The sequence below is a fragment of the Candoia aspera genome, chromosome 5 (assembly GCF_035149785.1).
Source record: "Candoia aspera isolate rCanAsp1 chromosome 5, rCanAsp1.hap2, whole genome shotgun sequence".
NCBI classification, from domain to species: Eukaryota; Metazoa; Chordata; class Lepidosauria; order Squamata; family Boidae; genus Candoia; species Candoia aspera.
Window position 1 is genome coordinate 33,776,986 of NC_086157.1, and position 26,244 is coordinate 33,803,229.

Below are 26,244 nucleotides of genomic sequence, written 5' to 3' on the forward strand. Positions count from 1 at the left end.
CTTAATATGGCTTTACACATCATGCTAAAACATATAAAGATACGGTTTACTGAACATTTACAATTAGAGGGTTCCCACAACATGCTAAGGATGATCAACATGCTTAAATATCATTAGTTGTGCCTCTCATTTAGCAGAGATGTTAACTTTTTCTTGCACAGATGCTTAACTCACCTGATTTCATGGCTTGGTGAGGCTCTGATGTTTTGTCTATACTGTATATATTGCGATCTGCTTTTATTTACATTTATTTATTTTGTTATTATTAATCAAATTTGTATGGCTGCCCATCTCACTAAAAGTGACTCTGGGCAGTGTACAACAATCCAAAAAACCAGCTTGAAGGAAGCAAACACCTTCATGTTTCAGCACAACTTGATTTCCTTCTTTAACTATGCAACAACTCTGTACCAGTTATGGTTATCTTTTCCATCCGTTTCTAGAGACTCATTATTGGTTGGGCTTAATAAGTTTAATAAATAAAACTTACTAAGTTTTACTTCTATTCCACTAGACTCATCTCCTATTCAAGATTGGTCTTTCCGGTTCAGTCTCTAAAATTCTAGTGATATGCAAGCAGAATGTTAAATATCCAAAATTCTACTACCTGTAAGAATTCTCTTTCTACATCCTTAAAAGATGTATTTGCAATCCATGGGATAATTTGGGTTTTTATTTTGCAGTTGCTAAACGAGGTATCTCAGAATGTCAGTTTTTTTAATCCATTCAATCGTGTCCAATTCTTGGAGACTGCCTGGCCAAGTCCCTGTGGTTTGCCATTGCCTCCTTCCTAGGGCTGAGAGAGAGTGACCGGCCCAAGGTCACCCAGCTGGCTTTTTGCCTAAGGCAGGACTAGAACTCAGTGTCTCCTGGTTTCTAGCCTGATACCTTAACCACTAGACCAAACCCAGTATGCTATAGGTACAGTACCTCCTGATCGGTGCCTGCTGGCTTGAAAGGTTGCCTCTAGATTACAGATGACACCTTGCACAATATATTATGGGTCTGCTTGACGGAAAATTGGAGGTTTGGTTGTGCCTGTGATATGGTGGCCAAAATGCGTCCAAACTGAGTGGTACTGTGTCCCTACCATTAGCAGGAAACGCTGCATACAATATGGGGACAACAAATTCTATCTTACTAAAAAAAGTTACATAAAACCCTTGGTTATCAAAGCCATTATGGGCAGTGAGCGTCAACAATCATGGGTCCATCTGTTAAAGACCATGCATAGGAAGATCATGACTCAGAATGTAGGAGGGACATATGTAAAGAGGATGAATAAATGAATGAAATGAGGGAAAGGAAGTTTTGTCAAAAGTATTTTCTTGCTTGACTGGTTTTGGAGTAATTTTTGGATTAATGTTTGCTTTTAATTTTATGCATGCCCAAAATGAGGAATGGACTTTTTTGCACATGAGCAAAGCATGGCCATCTGTACAAAAATTCAGAACACTTTTGACCAAAACTCTCAGAACAACTCAGTTAGAACTGTGCATATGGGTAGCCATAAAATACCAAATGGGAAAAAGTAGAAAACTCAATAGGGAACAAAATGAGATACTAGTGAGGACATGGCTGAAAGCTTTAAAATAATATCATTAACGACAAATACAACATAAAAGCAGTGACCTGACAAAAAAATAAATACACCATTTTAAGGCAGCTGATTTTCATTTTCACCAATTCAGCGTTTTAAATTTTCATTTACCATTTTTCCCTAATTAGGCCAAGAAAATGCCAAATATATTTATTTTAGCTAGGGCTGATTATAGTTGGATCTTTTGGCTGAAAATGTATGTACAGTACTTGCACATATCCCAGGTGTATAGGTATCTTCAATGTTATTATATATTTTTTCCTAATTTTTCCACTTCTATAAACAGAAAGTCAAAATATAAAAATATAAAATAAATAGAATTTTTGTATAATCAGCACATCTGATGCAGGCGTTGGATCAGCTGAAATGAGCTAAGTCAATAATCCTCAATGTGCCAGTTGGTTTCTGATGGATTTGTTGCATTTGCTTTTTTAATTTTTTGCATTCTCAAAGCACACGTGGTAATTACCCACTTTCTGAACTTATCAAACCACTGTATTTACAATGTCTGTGAATTACATGTGTGCCATTTACAACTTGGCTGCTTTGAAACTACTTCTAACTCAGCACAATGCCCACTTTCGTCAGGTTAACATTACATCACCTAAGTATATGCCAAAAACCTGGGCACTCTCTCAAAAATGGTGAATCACAACTAGAGCAGAATGCAAAAAGCATGTTCCTTTATTCACAATAAGCCATTTCATTTGTTATTTAACTAAAAAGAAGTAAAGAAAAAAGATCAATAAACAGCTTTTGGATAAAATTTCTGTGGGCTCTCAGGACTTTGACAAGATAGTCAATAGTCAGTGTTTGCATTAATATGAATTGTTCAGAACTCCCCTTAATGCATCCAAAGACACTGTCCATGAAAGCTTGTAATAGTTTTTAAGGGTATTCTCCCTTTAACTACAGTTCTATAGACATTACTATAAACTGTCTAAAGGTAGTCCTCGACTTACAACCACAACTGGTTGTAACAACTTCCATTGCTAAGCAAGGTGGTGGTGAAGTGAGTCACACCCAATTTTACAACCTTTTTTGCTGCGATTAAGTGAATCCCGCAGTCGTTAATCAAAACACTGTGGTTGTTAAGTGAATCTGGCTTTGCCCATTAACAGCCGGCTGGGAAGGTTGCAAATGGCGATCACATGACTCCAGAACACTGCAACTGTCGTAAGTGTGAGCCGATTGCCAAGCGACCTGAATCTTGATCTCGTGACCACAGGGATCCTGCGATGATGTTAAGTGCAAGAACTGGTTGCAAGTCACTTTTTCCAGAGCCATCATTAAGTTTGAGCGGCTGCTAAATGAATTATCGTAAGTTGAGGACTATTCATATTACAATTTCAGTAGCAGCAAAGTTTTGTTAGAATGAATAGCCACAATTTAAATGAACTAAAAAGGAAGATTATTTGGACACTAGAAAGGGTGAAATAAAATGTATTATTCCTTGTAGAAAGAATTCTTGTATATATTGCATGCTTTTTGCTAGAACATTGGTAACTAAAATTTGCAAATTACTATAATTCTGCCTATTATTAAGTTCAAAATGTGAAAATATTGTAAGCCTCCCCCTCCCATCCCAACCGTTAAATACACACTGAGCTTCATATTCTAGAGAACTCCGCTGTTCTCTACTTTTTTCAAGATTAGGCCATACTATTTTTCCTTTTCTTTTTTAGCTGCTTCCCATTGATGAAAATCCTATTGTTCCATCTAAAAAAATGTCAGATTTGGAAACATTCAAAATTTTGTACTTGATCTTGACCAGAAAGTGATTTGGTAAGTTTTTTTTAAAATTAGGCTTTCATTTAACATCTTCCCGCTAGGTTTTCTTAATTATTAAGGGTTGCCTTTGTTAGATTGTGTGGCTGTCCTAACAACCCACCGTCAAGTGGTTTCACTGACATAGGAAATCTATGTCTGGAATTAACATCTGTCATTCTGAGAAATCGCTGCATGCAGAAGAGTTCTGAAAAATTGCTTTATATTTGCCTGGAAACTGGTGTTTTTTGGAGAATTAAACTCGTGCAAGATTTCGTACAGTTAATCAATTATCTTTTGAATATAGTCATTTAGCAAGACTACATGGAGAAAGAACAGTAAGTCTTGTAAAGACTACATTTAATCTTTACAAGACAAAAATGCAGTATCATCTTCAGTTCATTTGCTGTGCACAAAATTTAAAATATTGTCTCAGAATTGGCAATAAGCCATTTTTTAGGATATGACAATACATATAAAATTCAACTTTTAAGAATGCTGGATTTCACAGAATATAATATATAGAGGTGCGTGATTTTGTACTACTTAAAATGGGGGCACATTCCTTCCAACTATAAAGTTGCTCCATTTTCAGCTTTGTTAGTTAAAAAAAAAAGAAAAGAAATTCCCTTTCCTTTTCTGCCTTTTTTTTTACTGATCAGGACATTTAACAATTAAGGAACATCTGGACTTGGACCACTTCTTCATCTCGGTGGAATGAAGGAAGTCCTATGAGCCCATCACAGCCTCAAGTTTGACTGCAAGTTCCTCTCATTCCCAGAGATAAGATTTGTGATCAAAGACATTCATGTCTTCCTTTCTGACCTTCACTTAGTTTACTATCATATCTGATGAAGGGTTCTTTGAATGTTTGAAAGATTACTGGGGATTTGATCAACGCTACTCCCGATTTTAAAATGGATTTTGGAACTATTTCTAGTAGGCTAATACTCAAGAATCTTCATTTTTAGTCAGAATAGATAGTTATCACGTGGAAAGCAGTCCTACCACTTCATGTCTTTTTGTGTGGTAGAAACCAGTCCTCATCTCAGCAACTTTGATTTATATTTTTTTATCTTTAAGACTGATATTTCTAAGAAATTTAGCACTGTAAACAGAGGCCAGTGATAAATAAAGTACAAAAGATGTCTCCCTTCCTTTTGCTGATTTTCAAAATGCACTTATTGCAAACTAGTGGATTACTAAACAACAAGATCTTGTGGGTCTTTCTGTTTACAGCACCACAAGATGGATGAACATCATACAAATCATGGGTAGTACAATCTTAGACGTATAGGTGTGCAAGTCCTTGGAGTTCAATGTGGCATACATCCAGGTAAATCCAGATTTAGGATTGTAGTCCTAGTCACTGTACAACAGTACAATTAATTCCCAAATATACAACTAGAAACTGAATCCTGAAGTGGCACATACTAATTATGCCAAGGAAACAATTGAATTAACTGTGATTTTCTTCTCAGACCTGACAAGTTAATCCTTTTTAGCTGAATGCCTCCATCATTTTGACAACTTTCACAATAATAGAAATCAATGTAAATATAATCAAAGCTTCTTATTTACACAACTGGAATAACACAATAATCAGAAAGATGCTCAAATGGAGGACAAATATAATTTAAAGATAAATAGAGGCCAACAATAACTAAATTACAAAAGATGGGCATCTAATTATCTAGCTATTTAATCTTTACAAGACAAAAATGAAGTATCATCTTCAGTTCATTTGCTGTGCACAAAATTTAAAATATTGTCGCAGAATTGGCAGTAAGGCATTTTTTTAGGATATGACAATACATATAAAATTCAACTTTTAAGAATGCTGGATTTCAGAATATAGAGGTGTATGATTCAACTATGTGAATCATATAGATGACTTTATTCATATTATAATGGGAAAGTGTGTGCATGTTTATGAACTTTATTAAATGTATAAATCCAAGTTCCTTCATTATTTTGTTTTAGCTAAATCAAGATTTCTCCACATCCTTCAATGGCCAAGAAAAAGAGATGGGGCCACTCTGCTCTCCTTCCTTTTTTCTTAGAAAAAAGCCACATAGATTACAACATGACCCAATGTGATATAGTGGTGAAGATGTTAGATCAGGACTGGGAAGACTTGGGTTCAATTCCACCCTCAACTGCAAAAGCTCACTTTTGAGCTTTTGGGGTTACTCTCTCATTCACAGGGCAGTGGGAAAAAATTGGAAGATTGCTGTACTTGCTCTTGAACTCCTGCAGGAAAGTGCAATAAGGCATAATGCGAGCCTTTTCACTGTATAATTAAAAAACAGTAATTCAAAAAACCCAATGGTAGATTATTGCCACTGGCAAAGTATTATTGTTAAATAAATGAGCAAAAGGATTTTTTTTTTAAAAAAAAGCTTAAGATATGGCAAAATAAATTTATACAGACCCTGAAATAAGACATAGGAAAGATAAGCCTGCCTTGCCAATTTATCTGAAAGCTGGAAGGAAAGGGAGTCCTGAGGACCTTCTGAGAACCACCACTAGCCGGTAAAAGATTACAGCCATCTTAATGAACCAAGCTAGTAGTAACTGCTTGGCTTGTCCATCACCGCCTAGTGATTACGTGCTGCAGAACAGGACAAAAAACAAACAACAACAACAAAAAGCTGGGAAGCCATCAAAGACCTGACTTAAACTTCAGAGGCTGAAATGGGAGAGCTCTGTAAGAGAGTCACCATTTTCATGTAGGGAGCTTATTTGCCCATGTCCCATCATGAAAAGCAGATCTAACACAAGAACTTAGTGCTGCAAGAAGAAAAAAAATAGTAATTCAGACATACAGTTCAACATCTCAGAAGCAGCTATGTCACTTCAAAGAGTGAAACTTTGATCTGGCATAGCAGCAGCTTTTAAAGCCTTTGGTTTTATGACAAAAAATATTTGAAACTCATAAAAGTATTTTCAGATTAAACTCATATGAAATAAGGAACTCCAGAAAGATTGGGCACATTTGCAATTCTACTTGTATGACAAAACCAAGATGGTAAGCATTGGAAGGGATTATTCAATCCATTTGTTTTGCATCTGAAGTAAATTAAAACAATCACCCAAGAAAAAAAATTAATTTCTTACTCTTAAGATCTTAATCAACACATTTTAGCAAAAGCAAAAAGGTAAATAATATTTGGTTGTACTGAAATAAACATGGAATTCCTTAAAGTATTGATCACAATTAATCAGGAACAACACAAGTTATACTAAAATGAAGTTCAACAGTAAAATCAAAACAAAAATGAACCTGGTGGGTCACACAATTTATTCATAAACATTCGTAGTTTCTATTCAAAAATCAATTTTAAATGCACTCTGAAAAGAATTTTAGATGCTTCTGATGATCTCCCATGGCCAAAATTCAATAAAAATACAAAAAATGTAACAGCAACAGCATTCAAAACATGAGGCTCAGTTTTAAAGGCCACAGTGGATGGTCTTCAGCTGAAGACTGGTCACCGTATGACAGCCAAGAACTAAGCAAGGTCAAAAAGTATTAGTATCTTCAGTGATGAGATAATCCAGTTGGAATAAATGAACTGAACTCATTATAAATAAAATGTTTATGCATGTCATATTTAAGGTATATAGTAACTGGTGGAGATTAAAAAGAAACTTGCCTTTGAACAAAAGTTTAACTTTTGCCAGCAGATTCTTGAGTGTCTGCCGCCAGCTTCTGTTAAGACAGGATATTAGAATAATGGAATAACTTCCTTAGCTGGCTTTAAAATATCTTAGTTCCGGACTATTGGCAATTGGACATTAATAGCTATGACACATAAACTAAAGAGAGTGTACAGACTTGGATTTAGTTATTTAACACTACTGAAGCCAAAGACTGCAAAAGTGAGCACCATTTAACTACAGAAAGTTCTATTAGTATAGTGCAAGTGATTCAAGATTATTTTGCTTTTTTGTGTTTAAAGACCACCTGAAGGAGAGTTAGTTGATTGTGGGACTCCAGACAGCTGTACGACAGGAAACCCTGTAAAAATGTAAAACTAACTTTGCTAAATCATTCAAAAGTTCATCCAATCCAGCATCTTATCTACTATATAGCCAATGAAATGTCTCCAGAAAACCCCTGGGGTGGGGAGGTTCTTGAAGATTCTAGCATCCCAAGTACATGGTATTCAAGGGTATTCCATCTCTGAACAAAGGGATTTTCTTTACCCAATATATTAATAGCCACCTCACAAAGGTTTTTAATAGACTTGAGAAAGTATCTTCCCATTTGTCCTGCTGTATCCACTGTGTACAGGTCAATACAAACATGACTTAAAAAATAAAAAACCTACTACAGTGATAATCCTTTCAATATCCTATTTAGCCATAATGGCTGTCAAAGTTTCAGCAATCGCATGAAATTAAACTTCAAATACTAGAAACCAAGCAACTAGTCAAACACTAGTTGAAAAAAACAAAACCTGTTTATGCTCCAAATGAAAATAAATCTGCAATTTTCAATGGGCTTATGGGAAAGTTAATGGAGCTGTTATGTGAATATTGGTGCCTAATGGGAGGTTGGAATGGAACTGCCTGCCCATAAGATAGAAAATCAGCAAAAGGGATTTAAATGGTGCAAGGCAAACTACCAAACATTTTTTTGAAATGATGGATAATCTTGATTGATATATGCAGACATAAAAATGGTGATTCTAAAGAATATACTTATTTTTTCATAAAGACAGAGATTTTTCTCCATAACAGACATGTTTTGGATTTCCAAGAGTTTGGCCACTTGTTAAAAAAGTTGAAATATTGCCAAAGACTTTCTCTGACCATAATCCAATGACTTTAATATACAAGAAGAACGCTAGAAATTATAGACGGAGACTAAATGAAATATTACAATATGAATTAATAGTGGAAGAATATAATAGGAATCTTAATTTTTTTAGAATACTCTCAATAAGGGTACTGATATAAAAATAGTATGGGATGCCAGTAAAGCATTCATGAGAGAACAATTTTTACAGCAGAACAATAAATTGAACCAAAAAAAAAAGAAGTAAATGGGCAAAAGATTCTAAGGGATGTAAAGATAAAAGAGGATGTAACCAATGAGATCTTCAGGTAGAAAAAATATTTCAAAGAAAATTAAACTCCTACAGTATCAACTTTCTGTGTTAATGGTGAGAAAGATGGAAATAAAACTGAACTTTATTAAATTTTGAGTCAGCAAATAAACCAGGGAAATGGCTTATTTACAGACTGTGAAAGGAGAGGAAAAAGAAAATATTAAAATATTAAAACTATGGTGTACAATAATGTAAGTATTCAAATAAACAGTACTATACAATGCTATATAGAAGTTTCATCAGCAAGGGCAGATGAATACTTAAAGAAACAAAACCTCCCACAGTTAACAGATCCCCAAAGGCAAACAATAAATGTACCAACAAGAAGAAAATTTGTGATGCTATAAAGAAGATAAATAAAGGTACAGCCCCTGGTCCAGATGGATTATCAGCTTATTATAAATATTTTGAAGATGAGCTTTTACTACTTTTGCAAAAAAATGAATTCCATTTTAGATAATGGAAAGATACTGGATAGTGGCACAGAGGCACATTTAGCACTGATTCCTAAAGGGCAGGATTTGACTTTGCCAAAAAATTATAGGCCAATATCATTACTGTGATAGAATGTGAGGATGACCTTGGAAGAGATGCCGCCTAGGGAACAATCAGATAAGACAGAAAGGAGCCCACAACAGAGCAACGGCCATAGAAAGAAACTTAGGAAGGACCCACACTAATCACTCAGGCAGTAAATAGGGAGGGCGGGATTTGTAGTTTCAGACTTGCAAGATTCTGTTAATGTAGCCTTACAATTAAGTAGAATTAGCTCATCTCATGTTTCCTGTCTGGTTTATCTGGGAGGGCTGACAATTACTGAATAATGATTATAAGATATTCATGATTTTAGCTGAAAGGCTGAAAAATGTTTTACAAGATTTTATCCATGAAGACCAGTGTGGTTTTTTAGCTAAGAGACAATTAAGAGGCAATATTAGAAATGTTCTTAACATATTAGAGTACTTGGAGCAACACAATGAAAAATAAGGTACCTTAATATTTCTTGACACAGAGAAAGCTTTTGACAGTTTAAACTGGACTTCTGTTTAAAAATTTGTAAGACAGGGATTTGGGGGAGAACTTTATTACATGGGTGAAATCAATATATACTTCACAAAAGGTACAATTAATTGTGAATGGGGAATTGACCAAGCCCTCTAAAATACAGAAAGGAATGAGGCCAAGTTTTGAATAGAGATATAAGACAAAATGAGAGAATTGCTGGAATAAAAGTTAAAAAAGAGGTTCATAAACTACAGGCATTCACCAATGATTTGGTTTTAATTTTGGAGAACCCTTTAGGAGGGATAGATGTATTAATGGAAAAACTAAGAGAATTTGGTGCATTGGCTGGATTTAAAATTAATAAGGAAAAAACAAAGATGCTGACAAAGAATATGAAGATAGAAGACCAAAAAGAATTATCTGTGAAAACTGGTTTTCAGATTGAGAAAAAAGTTAAGTATTTGGACATCATTATAACTAACATTGCACTGAGTTTGCAGAAATGGCTAATTGACTTCAAAATAACTATGTTAAAGTATGGAATGAAATTAAGAAGGATTTATTAAAATGGGGAAAATTACAGTTGTCATTGCTGGGAAGAATTTCTGTAGTAAAAATGAACATATTACATAGAATGTTTTTATTGCAGACAATACCTGTTTAGAGAACTGATGCACCATTTAAACAGTGGCAAAAGATATATCCAGATTTATATGGCAGGGGAAAAACCGAAGGGTTAAATAGAAGATTCTCCAAGATGCAAAGGAAAGAGGACTGGGATCACCTGATTTTAAATTGTATTTTCTTGCCTGCTGTTTAGTTTGAAGGAATGGCTACTGTTAAGAAATAAGAGACTTTTAGATTTAGAAGAACATGGTTTGAAGTTTGGATGGCAGTTACTTATGGTGTGGTAAGTTAAAGTAAATGTAGATTTTAAAAATTATTATATTAGGAATGCCCTACTATAAATATGGAATAGATACAAACCCAGCTATGCCCAAAATTACCTTTGTTGGCCTCAGCTCAAGGTTTTATAGGAAAAAAACAGCGGGGAAAGACAAACATATTAACATATGTTAACATATAAAGACTTGTTAGTACAGGAAAATGAGGAGCTTAAGATGAAATCAAGAGAACAATTGGCTGCAGAGGGATTTAGTTTTCAACAGTTCTCATATACACAATTAAGGGAAAGATTTAATACAGAAAAAGAGTACAAGGAGTAGAATATGATAAAACAGAATTTGAAAATGAATTATGTACAAATGATGAATATGTGATTGCTAAAATGTATAAACTTTTGTTGAGATTTAAAACAGAGGAAGAGCAAGTTAAAGGATGTATGGTAAAATGGGCCAAGAATTTTGATTATAATATTCAAATGGACCAATGGGAGAGAATGTGGTTAAAAGGTCTGAAATTTACATTGTCTTACGATTTAAAAGAAAACTTTTTTAAAATGATGTAGCGTTGGTATATGACACCAGAGAAATTGTCTAAGATGTAAAAACGTACTTCTAATTACTGCTGGAAATATGAAAAACATGAAGGGACATTTTATCATGCTTATCATGCAAAGCGAAAAGATACTGGACACAAATACATATAATGATGCAGAGTGTTTTAAAAATTAACATTTTTAATGCAGATGAAACTGGAACTTTTGTTATTAGGACTTAGGACAGTCAACTAGAACAGGCTCATGGATGACTGGTTTTATATATAGTAACTGTAGCAAGGCTATTATATACACAAAGATGGAAGACCACAGAATCACCAATAATGGAGGAATGGATTGTGAAGAAGGCTGAGTTTGCAGAAATGGCTAATTGACTTGTTTGGTTAAAGAGGGAACTACAACTATAAAACACTGGAAACCCTTTACAGACTTTTTTGCTGAGAATGGATAAAAATGAACCGATTTCAGGATTAAAAAGGTTTGTTTATGGGAAGAAGAGAACTATGATATGCAATATGAGACAGTTGAGATGGTAATTGCTATGTTCATAATTGCTGCGAAAAATATCAGAAGTAGTTTCTTTAAATATTTTTTTTTGTTATTCTTCACTTTTTCTTTTACCCCATTATAATCTTTTTCTATTTATTCTCCTATGTTACTGTAGTTTTTAAAATCTTTGTAAGATCTTCTTTTAATAAAAATTATTCATTAAAAAATGCCTATTAATGAATTCCATGCTATTTAAACGAAGGAGAACTATGAAATATTTGATTTGTCCAGACTTCGGTAAAGGGGAAATGTTATCATGCTATATCAATCTCAATGCCATCACCAAAGGATAAATCCAATACTCCATCTTCACATGATACCTTTTTTTATTACAATATCAAAAAAAAAAAAAAGTGGGGTGGGGGAGGTATGCAAGTTTCCAGGATCAACAAGGTCTTTTTTTTTTTAATATTTTCAGGAATGTGCCATCAATACTATATTTAAAACCATAAGAAGGTTAAAAGAAACACACACAAAAAATGCATTTTCTTCATATAACATTCTGTGTGTCTTACTACCAATCATACCACCTTCTGTAAACCCTGATTTTTTTCTGTAATGCAAATATATATATATATCTATATCTATATATATATATTGTATGTATTTATGTATGTATGTATGTATGTGCTGGAAGCCCCACCCACCATAATTAGCTATGTTTATTAAACTTCTGTATTAGTGTCAATTGGCTACAGATACATATTACTTTAAGAATTAAATACATAACTGTTTAATTCAAACAAGCAGAAGGGCAAGAAGAGAAAGCATTATGTGGATGGCACATTTGGCTGTAGATACCAAAACATTCAACCATTACAATTCAATGATTCTCTAAGTAATCAACTTTCAATGAAACATCTTGGTTGAAATTACATGTCAAAAATACGCTAGACAGTTTTCTTTACTACAATCTTACCGTAGTAGTTTAAGAAGAACTATTACAAAATGCTTTAATTAGTGTACTCTTCACAAAGAGTCATAGAAGCAATGTAATAGTTGAAGTAGAGTGTGGGAACAGAACTTCTAGAAACTAGGAATTTCAGAAATATACTACTTGGTAAGCAAAATAGCTACAGAACTCACAGCCACAACTGTTATGTCTACTATTATTTCACTTAGCTGCAGGTTCAGTGCATTAAACTGTGCCCAGTCTCTCAATGATGATTTCTGCCATCAGGAGCCATCCGATAACACTGTTTTAACTTGAGAACACCCCTCCTTTATCTGGATTAACTCTGTAAACTTACACAGAAGAGTTAAGAATCCAGGAAATAAAACGAGTGCTTACAATGGCCACCTAAGTGAAATTTTCAACCTGAGGGGATTCAAAACAACTTAACTTTAAAAAGACTAATAGGCAAAAATGGGGAAAGAGAAAAGCAAGAAGAAAAAGAATATAACCAACAGAGCAAGTACTCAGAAAGAGACCATTCACTGACAGCTGTGTCTGGTGCAGAGTGCTCTGCTCTATAAAAGTGATTGAGGACCTAAGGCTTTTAAGTTACAAGAGGCCCCAGCAGGCCTAGTCCATCTTCAACGTCACTGAAGTGCTTTGACGAGATATAACTTTTCCCCATGCTCGCTGGTGAAGATAGGAGCCTTTTTGTAGTGTTCCACCAACTCATCCATGGTATTAAATCGACGCTGCCCAATGCAATAGACATTGTCCACCAGCTGCACCTTGAAATGTTTGTTCTTCCCTGAAGCCTTGAGAGATACTGAAAAGTCACTGGGCTGCGGAGAGAAAGGAAAGACAAATGTTCAGAGAGTACACAACATGGGATTTAAAGTCTGTTACAGCAGAAAATATCTGTTCTCCTTCATCACATATACTAAGGGTTAAGTATTTTAAAATGGTATCCCCATCAATGGCAGAGTGGCTAATCCAGTGAAATTAACTTAATAGCATCATATACTAATATAAATCAGCAAAATGTTACTGATTTAAACCAGAGGTCTCCAACTATCTAGAGGAAAACTTCTATGCATCCTGAACAAGCATAAATATTCAAATGCAGAAATAATGTCACTATACTAACATTACATTTAATTCCATGACCACAAGAGGGCCTTTCTTATTTTGGGTTTTTAAAAAAAGGGTGCCTAAGACAAGTTTTAACGATTTAACATTTAACATGGCCCAAGGCAAACATGTGCAATACCACATTACTAGTTCAAAAATATATTTAAAAAGCTGCTAATTCTTATTTCATTATGCAGGAATTATTTTTCAAACACCTAACTTATTTTTGCTATTTGTTAAGGGGAAAAAAATCACTCAGCAAAGATCTTGAGCACACAAGACTTTCTTTCCCCTTGTTTCATTTAACCTATGACTACAATGGTTTTGCTAATGACAATGGATCTTTTTGTTTCGCGTTGAAATGGTCTGCTTCAAAAATATTTTTTTCATGTCCAATTCTATGTAGCCACGTGAATCTCCTTTTGGCTATTTACCTAGATCAATGCATGAGCTAGGGTTGCATGACTAAATAACAAAACTAGTACAAATGATTAATTTGTAAGTTAGATATAGGTTGCCGATGACTCCTTTGTTAAAGAACCAGATAATATACAAGCTCTCCCATGGCTATCTTTGAAGAGTATACAGAAGCTATAACTGGTACAAAATGGGGCAATTGGGTTGTTTTTTTTTTACAGTCTTGTGAACACTTTATGCTTATACCAAAAGGACGATACTGATACCAGGGGCTTTCAGAGCTGAAGTACATTTTTCTATTTTGAAATTTTAAAGGGCTTAGAATGATCTGAGGGATGACCAATCTTGTTATGATCTAACCCAGAGGCAGCATCTGCAGAAGAAGTTCCTATTTCCTAAACTCCTTGTTTGTTTTTATTCTGAATTAACTCTGTTTTTTTCTCTGTGCTTCTTCAGAGGTACTAAGCTATAAATGGTGCTCAGCTAAAAAAACAAAACAAAACAAAACAATGACATAAAATTTGTTAGAAATTATTTTGAATAAAGATCATTTCATGGGTTGAGTTTTCCATTATGCTATCCAGACAACCTGGTTATTCCAATACTTTGGGTTATCTGATTGTAGGAGACACATTTACTTCTAAAACTAATTTATTTGTCTAAGTTTCCTATCAACAGCACACTTATTGCTCATTCTCCACATTATGCAGAAACTATTGCTGAGCAAAATTATGGGAACAAGAATTGTAATACCAAACACTATTTGCATAAAATACAAGGCCAATTCAGAACAGAATGAATAAAACAAATTGTCAAGAATGTTCAAGGATTATTTCATTGAATAAAAACTAAATGTCTTAACCCTTAGGTTTTACCACTATGTCACAGTTGGAAAAGTACAAAGAACTGGGAAAAGGAGAGTGAATCTAAGTATGAAAACCTGCCTCATTGGGTATTAGAACATTATTCTGATATATCTATATTAACTATTGTTGAAATAAAGGTTTCATTGGCAAGGAGAGGATGTGGGAGGTAAACTAAACTTTCTGGTGTTGATGGAAGATTAAATACATTATTTTTTTTAATGCAATGCTCTAACCTTGCCAATTCAAACTATGATTGCAATGACTTCAAATTTTAAACTAGAATTCATTCTCAATGCACAAGGTGAGTGAAGCTTGAAGACAGAGATATCTACAGAGGATATGCATTATATTATACATGTTTTCAGCATTATGACAGCCATGGGCAACAAAATATAGTGGTATGATTGATTTCTATGCCAGTGACAGCTTATCAGGAGCAGGAAAAATCAAAGCAATGTGCTGAAAACGGCCTGTGCAACACTCTCAGACTCACTAGTTGCAAAGCAGATGTAGAAAATGTTCTGTCAAAGACATTTCTACTAAAAAATGAATATTAAGAATTGCTTTCCAAATCAAACTCTCAGATATACATATCAAATACAACTGCCTATCACTTTTCCTTCCATCAAATAACAAAGGCCTTGTTATTGTGGTATTATACTTAAAAAGGACGGAAGGGGATGAGGGGAAAATCTTTAGTTCTTTTGAGAAAAGCACTACGAAACAGCAGGCTCTGACAATCTTACTTCTGCAGAAAGGAAAGGAAAGGTAAGGTCTAGGCTCCCACCTTCCTCCCCACAATGGGCATGTATTTTAAGTAACAACAGGAAATTGAAAAAATGCATCTGTCACTGAACGTATTCTTCTTGGCTTCTTCCTGTTTCAGATATTTAATTAATAAAATATTAAGTCTTTTTGAAAAACCCTCACCTTGGCATGTTATACATACTATGTGGAGGTTAAATTCAGTTTCAAACTATTCCCTGCTGTCTTCTCTTGAACTTGTTTCAAGTGTGTTTATTTTTATATTTTGTGTCTGTTTGTCTTTTTGGTTTTTAGCTCTTGGCAGCTATTTCTGCTCCTTTTCCCACTGGACATGGTTGCTACAGCTGGATGGTTTGCAAGCAATCTTTCCCATGCTTAGACTCCTGGAATTGCATGTCATCCTGACAGCACTTAAAGGGAAGATCTGAACTAGTTACTTGCTACGGGTCAAGCTCTGCAACCGGCACCTTGAAGGCTTTCTCCACAGTATAATGCATAGCTGATCAGTGTCAGTCACCATAACAAATACAAAACCAGCCTGTGTAAAGGTTCAACGTTAAGAAAAAGGAAGAAATCTGGAAAATATTGTAAAAATAAACGTTTCTCATGCTTCAGTCCTTGGTTCTGTACTAAATAGTTAGGTCTCAAAATGCATTTTCCAAGTTTAAGTATTTTTGGATCTTTGCTGGAGACATCACTATTTAAATCAGGCAGGCATAGAAACAATTGTACCTATTCGCCCTTAGCAGTCAGGCAGTGAAGATAAAAATTAGGACCATGAACATGTTAATTTACAACTTAGTGCAGCATTTTACACCACCAAGAAGTATATAATTTGGAGAACTAGCTTGCTTTTTATCAATATTATTGCAGTTGTGCTGCCGTTGAGGTGGCACTAAATCAGGAAATGTACACTCCACTCTTCCTTTCACTCTGCGTTCTATATGGCCTTCCAGTCCAAAACAAATCCTCTGCCTTCTTTGCCCAGTTGTTTCATCACATACAGATAGTTAATCAAAATTAACACCCACAGGAGGTAACCTAAAACAGTCATTAACTGGATTGCCTCAGGCCTGCTGGCCTAGAACATCCTGTTTAATATCCATTATTACAACATCCTGTGATTCACAGAAACCCACTTTCGTCAAAGGCCTAACAAACCCAACCTTCTATTTTCTAATCAACATAGAGAACTGTAATAATAATTTTGTGACACTGTTTTCCATTTTCCCTCCTCCATTACCAATATCTAATATCTTTCTATTTGTAATTTTCTCAGAAGAAACACAGGTCTAGCTATGGGTTAATTTTGGATATTTATGACATATATTTTGGAGTACTGTAGCCAATGAGGTTTATACGAGGCACAATCATTGCTAACTGGAAACTATAACTCATCTTTTGGATATATTCAAAAGAATAACTAACATTCACTTCCAACTATCAAACCCATTTGTGTCTGTAACATTCAGATATGTAGGAAAAGGTATGCCAGCATCAAACTTTACAGAGGATTCTGCAGAAGATATAACCCATTCTGTCCTCCATGTTCTACATCTGTTTGCTACAGCAATGTAGAAACAAAATTTCAGTCAATGTTTCTGCTGCCTGCTTTGCACAGAGTTATCATCTTCATAGCTTTTCTCAAAATAACAGCCTCAATAATTTCCTGTTGGTACATAATGCAAACCACCAAATTAGAATGCTCGCTGAGAATTCTGGGAACTTTAAGCTCAATGAATGTGAAGGACACCAGGTTCAGGAAGGCTTTCAGACCTAATCCACTCAGTAAAGATGCAATTAAATTCACCAATCAATGCTTTATTCCTCTCAAGACATTATAATTTGAATATTTATATAAAACAGAGAAACAATAGTCTCAGATTAACACACCTTGGTTTTTCCATTTTCTTTGATGAAGATAATAGCTGTACTTTCTATTTGTTCTGCCCCATGGAGCATACTAAGTTTTGAATTCTATCATTTATAAATTGAACTTATAAATATTGGATTTGATTTTATATTTAGGGTAATTCACAAAATGCTCTTCCAACACAGCAGGGCATCTTTTAAAAAGTGCATAATGCTACTTGCCCAAAGACATTAGAGTCCTGAATTGTCCTAAACTTACTCAAAAAGATTGCAAGAGAAAATTTGCGTTGCTCTTCAGCTACAAAGTACAAAGAACATTTTGAGTCAGCAAAGGCAGCTGAAAAGGCATGGTGAGTAAATAGTTTGCATGCTATTTCTGAAACTCAAAAATTCTTGTAAAGCAGGTCCTAGAATCACAGTAGGCCTTCTGTGCTCAAAATTTAGGAGAAAGATGAAATGGCCTCATAACTAATCAGTTCTAAGGTGCTGACAAGGAGAAGCTGAGGGGGCTTTAGTTCTCTACCCATTTCAATGAGCAGTTCTCATTCCACATTCAAAGAACATGGGAGCCAAAGAGAACTCTCTTATTTTTATGTTAGTCATAAAAATTCAAGGAACTGATCTAGGGCCTAAGATACAAACCAAATATAATAATGCAAACATATTCACCAACATTTGTTTGATGTACAAATTGTCCCTCTCTGCTTACTGGGGCTTATCAGATGGCTTTAAGCCAGAGTTCACTTGCCATCCTTACAATACAAAAAAAGGGAATGATGCTACTGTTCATCTCACAGGAGTGAACTTTTTTTTCATCCCAATCTAGTACAGCACCATCATTTCCAAACATTTTTCCTCACCACCAGCTGGTGCGGCACTAACTATCCACTGGAATTGTCTTTTGAAATATCAGGTAGTCTTGTTTAGCGACTGACTCACTTAGCAACTGTTTTCAATTACGATGGTGATGAAAAAGTAGCTTTACAACCAATCCTTGCATTTATGACCTTCACAGGTCTGTAAAGCAAAGGAAAGCTGAAGTAAGATCATAAGCACAGTTGCAGTTTCACTTTGCAACCGCTTTGCTTAGTGACTGAGTTGCCAGTCCCAACTGTGGTTGCTAAAGGAGGACTAACTGTAATCCACAATCCTCAGAAGGAAAGGCAGTAAAACTTAATCTGGTGCAGCTCTAGATATCTACTATATCTTAAAAACAAACAAACAAACAAGCCCTCACTGAGAGCAGGCATTCAAACTAGGCTGTTGGTCATTTTACTGACTATGTGGTACAACCAGTAAATAAAGGTGTTAGTTGCTTAATTGAAAAACCATTACTTCTAATGTACAGATTGATTAAAATCACAACTATCTAAATTTATCACCCACTGACAACACCTTACATATTTATGTTTATTCAGAACTGTTCCACCATGTTTAATGAAGCTTATTTCTAGTTAAGTGTGTACAGGATTCACAGAACTGCAAACTGTGATTGATGAAGAGTTGCTCCTACCAAACCACCATGATTTATAAATCAAAGCCAACAAAAGATAAGCACTTTGCATACACTTCGTAAACCAACTCTGCTTAACAAACAGAATACATCTCTCTGTAATATATAATCTATAGATCAGTTTATAACAAGAAAACTAGTACAATGTAAGAAACATTTTAAAATAGTGAAAATGAAAAGATGTACAGATTTAACATGATCCATAGTCCTAATTTTTCAGTATTACTTGTCCATCTAGAGGTGGAAGCGGTAGAAAGCCGTAGTGTGAAACCCACAGGAAGCAGCAAGAGAGAAAGCCCATCTAAGAAGGTCTGAAAGTTATTCAGCTGTATCCAATGACATCTGCTGCTGCAATAAATTAAATCAATCTTTTAAGCAGTATAGGATTCTTTGGCTGCAATGCAATGCAGTTAGATTTCAGGAATATTGTTCTCAAATATATGCAGATTTCAAATCTTTTGTTACAAGGGACCAACATGACTGTTCTTTGGAACTTGTTGACAACCCTATATGCAAAAAAGTCAGAAACAGGAAAAGCAACTATGGAAGTGAATGCAAAAGAAAAACAGGTTAGCTATATTTTGCTGAGAATTAAGCCTGCACAGAATCTGAATGTACACTTTTTGGAAGTTCATCTGTGCAGGATTAATAAAGTAGAGAATTCAAGTAAAAGATTACACACCTTGAAAATTCAATTCATTAAACTAGTTTAACCTTTCCTACGAACACTTGCTTAGGCACTGATATAGTATTTTAAATTTGCTAAGAGAAAATCCCAGTTGTTTTCAAGTGATATACCTGAAAAGTAGATTTAAAATTGTAGCACAAAAATGGCACACCATACGTATATTCTGTTTTTCCCTATATAGATGATTTATTATTCAATTAATGAAAGGAGATCCATATTACACAACACATGAATATTCAGTTTAAAGAACTCCACTTGATTCATGCAGCAGGGAAAATCTCTGTTCTCTCTATTACCTCATGTATTTTGCATGATGGATCACAAAATCAAAAAATTCAACACTTTGACTTCTGAAATGATAGCTACTTACCGAAGATTCACTGTCTCTGACAAGGAAGTCACCTTCCGCTCCCCTTTCATTTAGAGCGCATTCTGCCTGATGCCGAGTAACGTTCCCATAATACCATTCTTTTCCTGCAAACCGTCCTGTGGAAGCGGGCCCTGTGTAGCTTATCTGAGGAGGGTGGGAAGTATTAATCGTAGGACCATCACTTAAGATTACTACATAGTTTTTGGGAACAAGACCAATTTGCCCTCGAGAATTTTTACACTTCCACCACTCTGGGTCATTTTCAGGTTTCTCTATCACTTCCATAGTTTCACCTTTCTCAAAATTGAGCTCTTCTTCAGTGACAGAACTGAACGGATACAATGTCTGAACAATGTGAAGTATTTTCATGGCCTGGCCGTTACTCATGGATGCCCCTTTTCTCAAACTTAGAAAACTTGGTGAATCAGCAGTTGCTTCCTCAACTTCTTCAACTACATAGTTTGAAGGAAACCAGCCAATATGTCCATTGTAGCTCCCTCTCCACCAGCCATCGCTGCATTTTTCCATAACAATCACTCGAGACCCTTTAACGAGAGAGAGTTCATCCTCCCTCTCTGCCACGTAGGCAAATTTAACGTACGCAGGGATGTTCAGGTCATAAATCCTATCAGCACTGCTGCCGTTGGATGGGTATTCTGCATCAGTACTAGGAGTTGGCGAGGCATCTCTAGCACTTGTCTTTCGCTTTGTTTTACCCAATCCTGTCAAAAATAAAATAAAAACATTTCAAACAAACAGTAAGAATAAGTTAATCTGATTCAGAATGGGAAAATATCTTAACATTTTTCCTTAATCTGAGCATAAAGGAAAAGAACTAAGACACTAAAGAATGAAGCTATACCACCAGAAAAGCTATCAGAAAAACAGCTCAACATCTTTACTTTTTAAGAAAGGTCTTTTTATCTCAGAAGAGTAGCTGCTAAGTAAAGCTTTGATGTGCCCTTTCAGAGCATTTCTTTCTAAAGCCACTAGAGATTTAATAGACACAAAGCAGTGCAGGCAAATAAAAAAGGAAATACTATTTTTATAACCAGCCATGCTTTAGGCTGCATATTGGGAATAAAATATGTAATCAGCCAGTATTCTTTTACTTTTAGATGTAGCTAATGTAAAAACAGGGGCAACTAATAACCAAATGTAAGCCTAATGGTATGCAAATTCCATCAAGCCTCTTTTTGCCATTCAATCCACGATAAGGGAGCCAAAAAAAAAAAATCTTAGAAACGGTGTGCACACATAGTACAATTACTCTTTGCATATTTTATTGTGGAGTTTTGATTGTAAAACGATACCTGCACAGGCACAGATCCATAGATCCTTTTCACATAAGATCCATTTTGACAAAAATAATTAACCTGTTCAATCTGACAGTGTGTAAACAGGCAGTGAGAACTACAACCACCAGGCAGGAATGGGCACTTTTTAAATGATTATCACTATCACCATGTGATCTGGTGCCTGAGGAGGAATACAATTTCCATCAATGTCAATAATGTTCCATTTCAATGTTACTGTGATAAAGGTTTAATACAATTATTTAGCACACCATCTGCAAAAAAATCCTTATTTCTCAGTCCTATAGCACTGCTCATTTCAAGGTCAAAACCATTTAAATGGTTTCAGAAGTGGTTCAACCTATGACAGCTTGGAATAAGGAAGTCCAACTCTCTGTAACTTAGTATTAGCAGGAGTATTAGGTACATTTGCTGCCTTGAGTTGAGATATATAGTGTATATATATTTGCCATTGGCTAAAGTGGCAGATATTTAGTGTGACCTCCCCTTAGACTAGAGCAACAGCAGGCACCTGGCTCCCATAAACCTAAATGGAATGGAACCCTAAATACTGTCATTGCTAACACCTGTATATGTCCTACTATTTCATGCCAAAATGACTGCTGTGGACAAGGGCTTGTACACTAGGTTTGTGCAAGATATGCTTGAGCACTACATACAGTACATACACATGTTGCATGAGTGTAATTCACTGGAAGCTTGCTAAGAAGACCAACTTTCAATCACATCATTCCAGTCAAAATGCCAAAGATCACAGAATTGGACAGACATAAAATCATACTTTTGCATCAGCAAGGCCACTCTCAAAAGGAAATCAACAAACTGAATACTCAAGATGTGGTATTCAAGCTGTTATAAAGAAATTTGAAGAATCAGGAGAGTTCAAGGACAAAAAAAGGACTGGAAGGCCAAGAAAACTTTCCAATTCTGAAGAGAAGTTCCTCATAGTTTCTCCTTCAAGAGCAGAGGAAGTCCAGCAGGGACCTGGCTCAGCATCAGGCAGCTGCATTGGGATGCCACGTCGACTCTTCTAAAGTCCGAAGGAGCTTGATCAGGAATCATCTTCATGGAAGGGTAGCAGCCAAGATACCACTTTTGCGGAAGAGGAACAGGATGAAAAGGCTAAGATATGCTCAAGCTCACAAAGATTGGAATGAGGATCAGTGGAAAAGAGCATTATGCAGTGATGAATCCAAGTTTGAAATTTTTGGGTCCAATCGTCGACAATATGTGAGAAGAAGAGTTGGAAAGAGATGGACAAATGAGTGCTTACGGCCTTCAGTGAAACATGGTGGAGGGTCTGTCCTGGTTTGGGGCTGCATTTCTGCCAGTGGTGTTGGCGATATTGTCTGTATTGATGGGATCATGAATGCTGAAAAGTACAGACAGGTTTTAATTTATCATGCCATTCCTTCTGGAAAGTGCCTGATTGGGAATGGTTTCATTTTTCAGCATGGTAACGATCCCAAGCACACTGCTAATGCACTGAAATCATATTTAGCGAGAAAAACAGCTGATAAAACACCAACAGTCACGGACTGGCCTCCATAGAGTCCAGACCTGAATATTATAGAGGCAGTATGGGATTACCTGGACAAGGAAGGAAATAAAAGACAACCTACATCTAAAGAAGAAATCTGGGAAGTGCTGAAAGAAGCCTGGTAAAATATACCAGAAAGATTACTTCAGAAAACTTCAGGATAGTCTCCCCAAAAGAGTTCAAGATACGCTTAGAGCCACACTAGAAGTCACACTAAATACTGACTTTTGCTTGAAGAAGCCATTTTGTTCTGAAAATTGTGTTTGTTTAAATTTCATGTACATATTTCCTGTATTTTCTGTTTGTATCTTAATACAGAGACTGAAAAATAATTATGGGTGGTCATTAAAACTCTGCTAAAACAATAAAGCTGGTGGTGGCCTAAGTCTTTTGCACATTACTGTATATATATGGATGAGATAGATAGGTAGGTAGGTAGATAGAGATTTAATATAACAAAAACAACAACAATGCGCCACCTCCCTGAAATCCACACATGCTCTTTTAACTATAATGACCAGTTGTATGAATCTCAACTTCTTCTATTTTTATGTATGACTATAAGACAACACAAAGGACAATTGGTCTAGCACAAAAGAAGTAATTTGTCTATGCAAGGCAACTCACAAAATGTTCATGAAAAACACATACAAATATACAATTATGACACTATAATACTGATGTATTTTAAGACAATAAATCCTTCTCTAAACAGTGTTCCCTCACATATCAATTTGGTTCTGTTACTTAATTACATATCAAAATGTCACTTAAAATGCTCATTTACAGTGCATAACCAGTACAAGTGGTCCTTGCTTAATGACCACTTGTTCAGTGACTGTTCAAACTTAAGATAGCGCTAAACGAGTGGTACTTAGGACTGGTCCTTATACTTACGTCAGTCAAAACATTCCCACAGTCACGTGATTGCCATTTGCAATCTTCTTTGCTGGCTTCCTACAAGCAAAGTCAACAGGGAAGCCAGCAGGAGGTCACAACTGGCGACCATGTGATATCCTCGCTTAATGACCTGCAGTGATTCACTTAACCACAGCAACTGAAAATGCTGGAATTTCCATCGCTAAGCAGCACAGTCACATGATGTTGCGCTCTATGGCCGCATCACTTAGTGATGGAAATTCCAGTCCCAATTAGTTAATTGAGGACTACTTGTACTGACATATTGTTTTCCTAAATTTCACAAGGATGAGTCTGTGGGACAAAATGGAAGTTACAGCAACAAAAGGAAAAATGTAATTGTACTGGTCAAAATTCAGGAACGACCCCCATTAATGAGGAAAAATTCAATCATTCCTTTTTAATGATTTCCACTCAGACATATTCCAAATTCTCCTGTTTTCTGTACTTAACTAAATAATTACAATTGAATATTTTCCTAGCTTAGTTGTTATATTCTGTGATACAATTACAGGAAAACCGTACTTCTATTCTTTCCAAAATAGAAGGCTTCAGTACAAGTTGACTGTGGCTGAGCCATCATGAAAAGTTCCTGTCTCTGTCACTAAACACTGGCTGTGCATCAATGTATTGAACACAATACAGAAACTAGAGATATTAACTCTAAATATTTTACTAATGAAATATTGTAAAAACACAAGTCTGAGGTTCAGCTCATGTTAGTTCCTCATTCTACTGCAATGATTAAGTCATTTTCCATCTGAGTGGAAGTTAAGATTTCCAAATACTTAGAAAACACTTCTCTGGCATCAACAGTCTAGTGTAATTAAAGCTAGAAGTAAATCTTAAAAAGCAGCCAAGCCACAGATAAGTAAGATCTATGCAGAACATGGACTACATTTCTTGATACATTTCATTATCACTTATAATGCTAACATTCAAAAGAACAAAAGTATTTAACCAGATCAGAAACAGATAAATCTAGCAAGTCCATGTTATCTGAAACACGCCAGAATCAAGAGTTAGCTTCCCTGCTTAATCCCTGCAACTACCTCTACCACAAATCTCTTCGCTGAGGGGATGACTGAGAAATTCAATCCATGCAGAGCACTAGAATGAATCTGTACTTTTTATTCATTGTATTTTGGCAGTAGATAAAGGTATCTGTTGCTGTGACTTACGTGCTCTTTTCTAATGACTAAGTATGTAGCAAAAGCATATTAATATGTAAGAAGCCTGACTTCATTAAGCTTTTGCATGTGTTTGCTCATATGTAGATACTGCTGCTAAGTCATCTCATTACAGCAGTTGAAACATTCTAAGCTCTTCAGGTGAAAAAGCAGAAACACTGACAGTAGCAGCCTACCTTTTAATCTAAGCTCTCTGCTATTTTACTAATTGTGTGTGTATGTGTCACAGAGGCTGACTGGTGTGTTTATTATTCAGTCAAAACAAGATCATATCTCCCCATACAAATGGTTGGGACATGTTTTAAAAAACAATTTAACAAATGTGGTTATTAGAAAGGACAAGCTTTCCTAAATGCAGTTATTAAAAAAAACAAATCAATTAAAACAAATCTTGCTTCACTCCTACTTGGGCATGAACTGACGTAGTTGGATCACAGAGTAGCCAAAATTAGAAACTTGATCTTCAAAGTAACATAGTTTTTTTTTCTCTTTTAAAGCCTTTAAAAATTTGGAAGTAGGATACTGAAATGTTGCCTTCCCTCACATACATCAGCTCAAAGTTTGATATCCTTTGAAAAAACTCTAACCTAGAACCCAAAAAAGTAAAATGAAGCAAGAGATACCAGGAGAGGCATTTTCAGTGATAAGACTGACTGTAGACATTCTAACCAAAATGGCTTGCCTGACACCTTATTATGTTAATTTATTTATTTATGTACTAACTTAAGCTTGTGTGATGCTCAGTTCCAAATGGTTCTGAGTAACTTGCATCAAACAAGAGAAACATTAAAACAAAATCATGCCATCAAGCTCTTTGGATGCTCAATAAGGAGGAAGCAGTCTAGATATCATGGGCGAACTGTTCCAAAGCAGGGTGGTGGGAATAACTGAGAAGGCTCGACAACTAGGTCCCTGTAAATGGTATTCCTTGGTAGAAGGGACCCTTAAAAAGGGACCCTCCTAGCCCTTAGTAAATGGGTAAAAACAGGCCAAAGCAGGCGGTCTCAAAGATATTCATGTATAGAGAGTAATGGAGGTGACCTTGGCAAAAATACATAAGAACTGTTACCTAGGTAAAGAGGACTGAATATTCTTTAAGCCCTGTGAAGCAAGATAGTATTTGGAAATGGCTCAGCCAAATGCCTGATTCACTGTGGTGTAAGGAGGAGGAGAGTAAAGAACAATCAGACTTGCAAGATTCTGTTATTATAACCAATCTCAATAAAGTGTAGTTCTAGTTTTCCTGTGGACTTGATTTTCTAG

At 35.5% G+C, this 26,244-nt stretch overlaps 1 protein-coding gene across 3 annotated transcripts in view; it reads right to left on the minus strand.

The window, feature by feature from the left end:
• Positions 1-11,808: 11,808 nt before the first annotated feature.
• NCK2 (NCK adaptor protein 2) overlaps positions 11,809-26,244 on the minus strand; it is a 74,931-nt gene continuing 60,495 nt past the window's right edge. For all 3 annotated transcript variants that reach the window (XM_063304925.1, XM_063304924.1, XM_063304926.1), the window contains 2 exons: positions 20,018-20,739; positions 11,809-13,237 (listed from right to left, as the gene is read on the minus strand). In XM_063304925.1, coding sequence (XP_063160995.1) covers positions 13,043-13,237; positions 20,018-20,739 — 917 coding nt within the window. In that variant the 3' untranslated portion in view covers positions 11,809-13,042. The remainder of the gene's footprint in view (positions 13,238-20,017; positions 20,740-26,244) is intronic.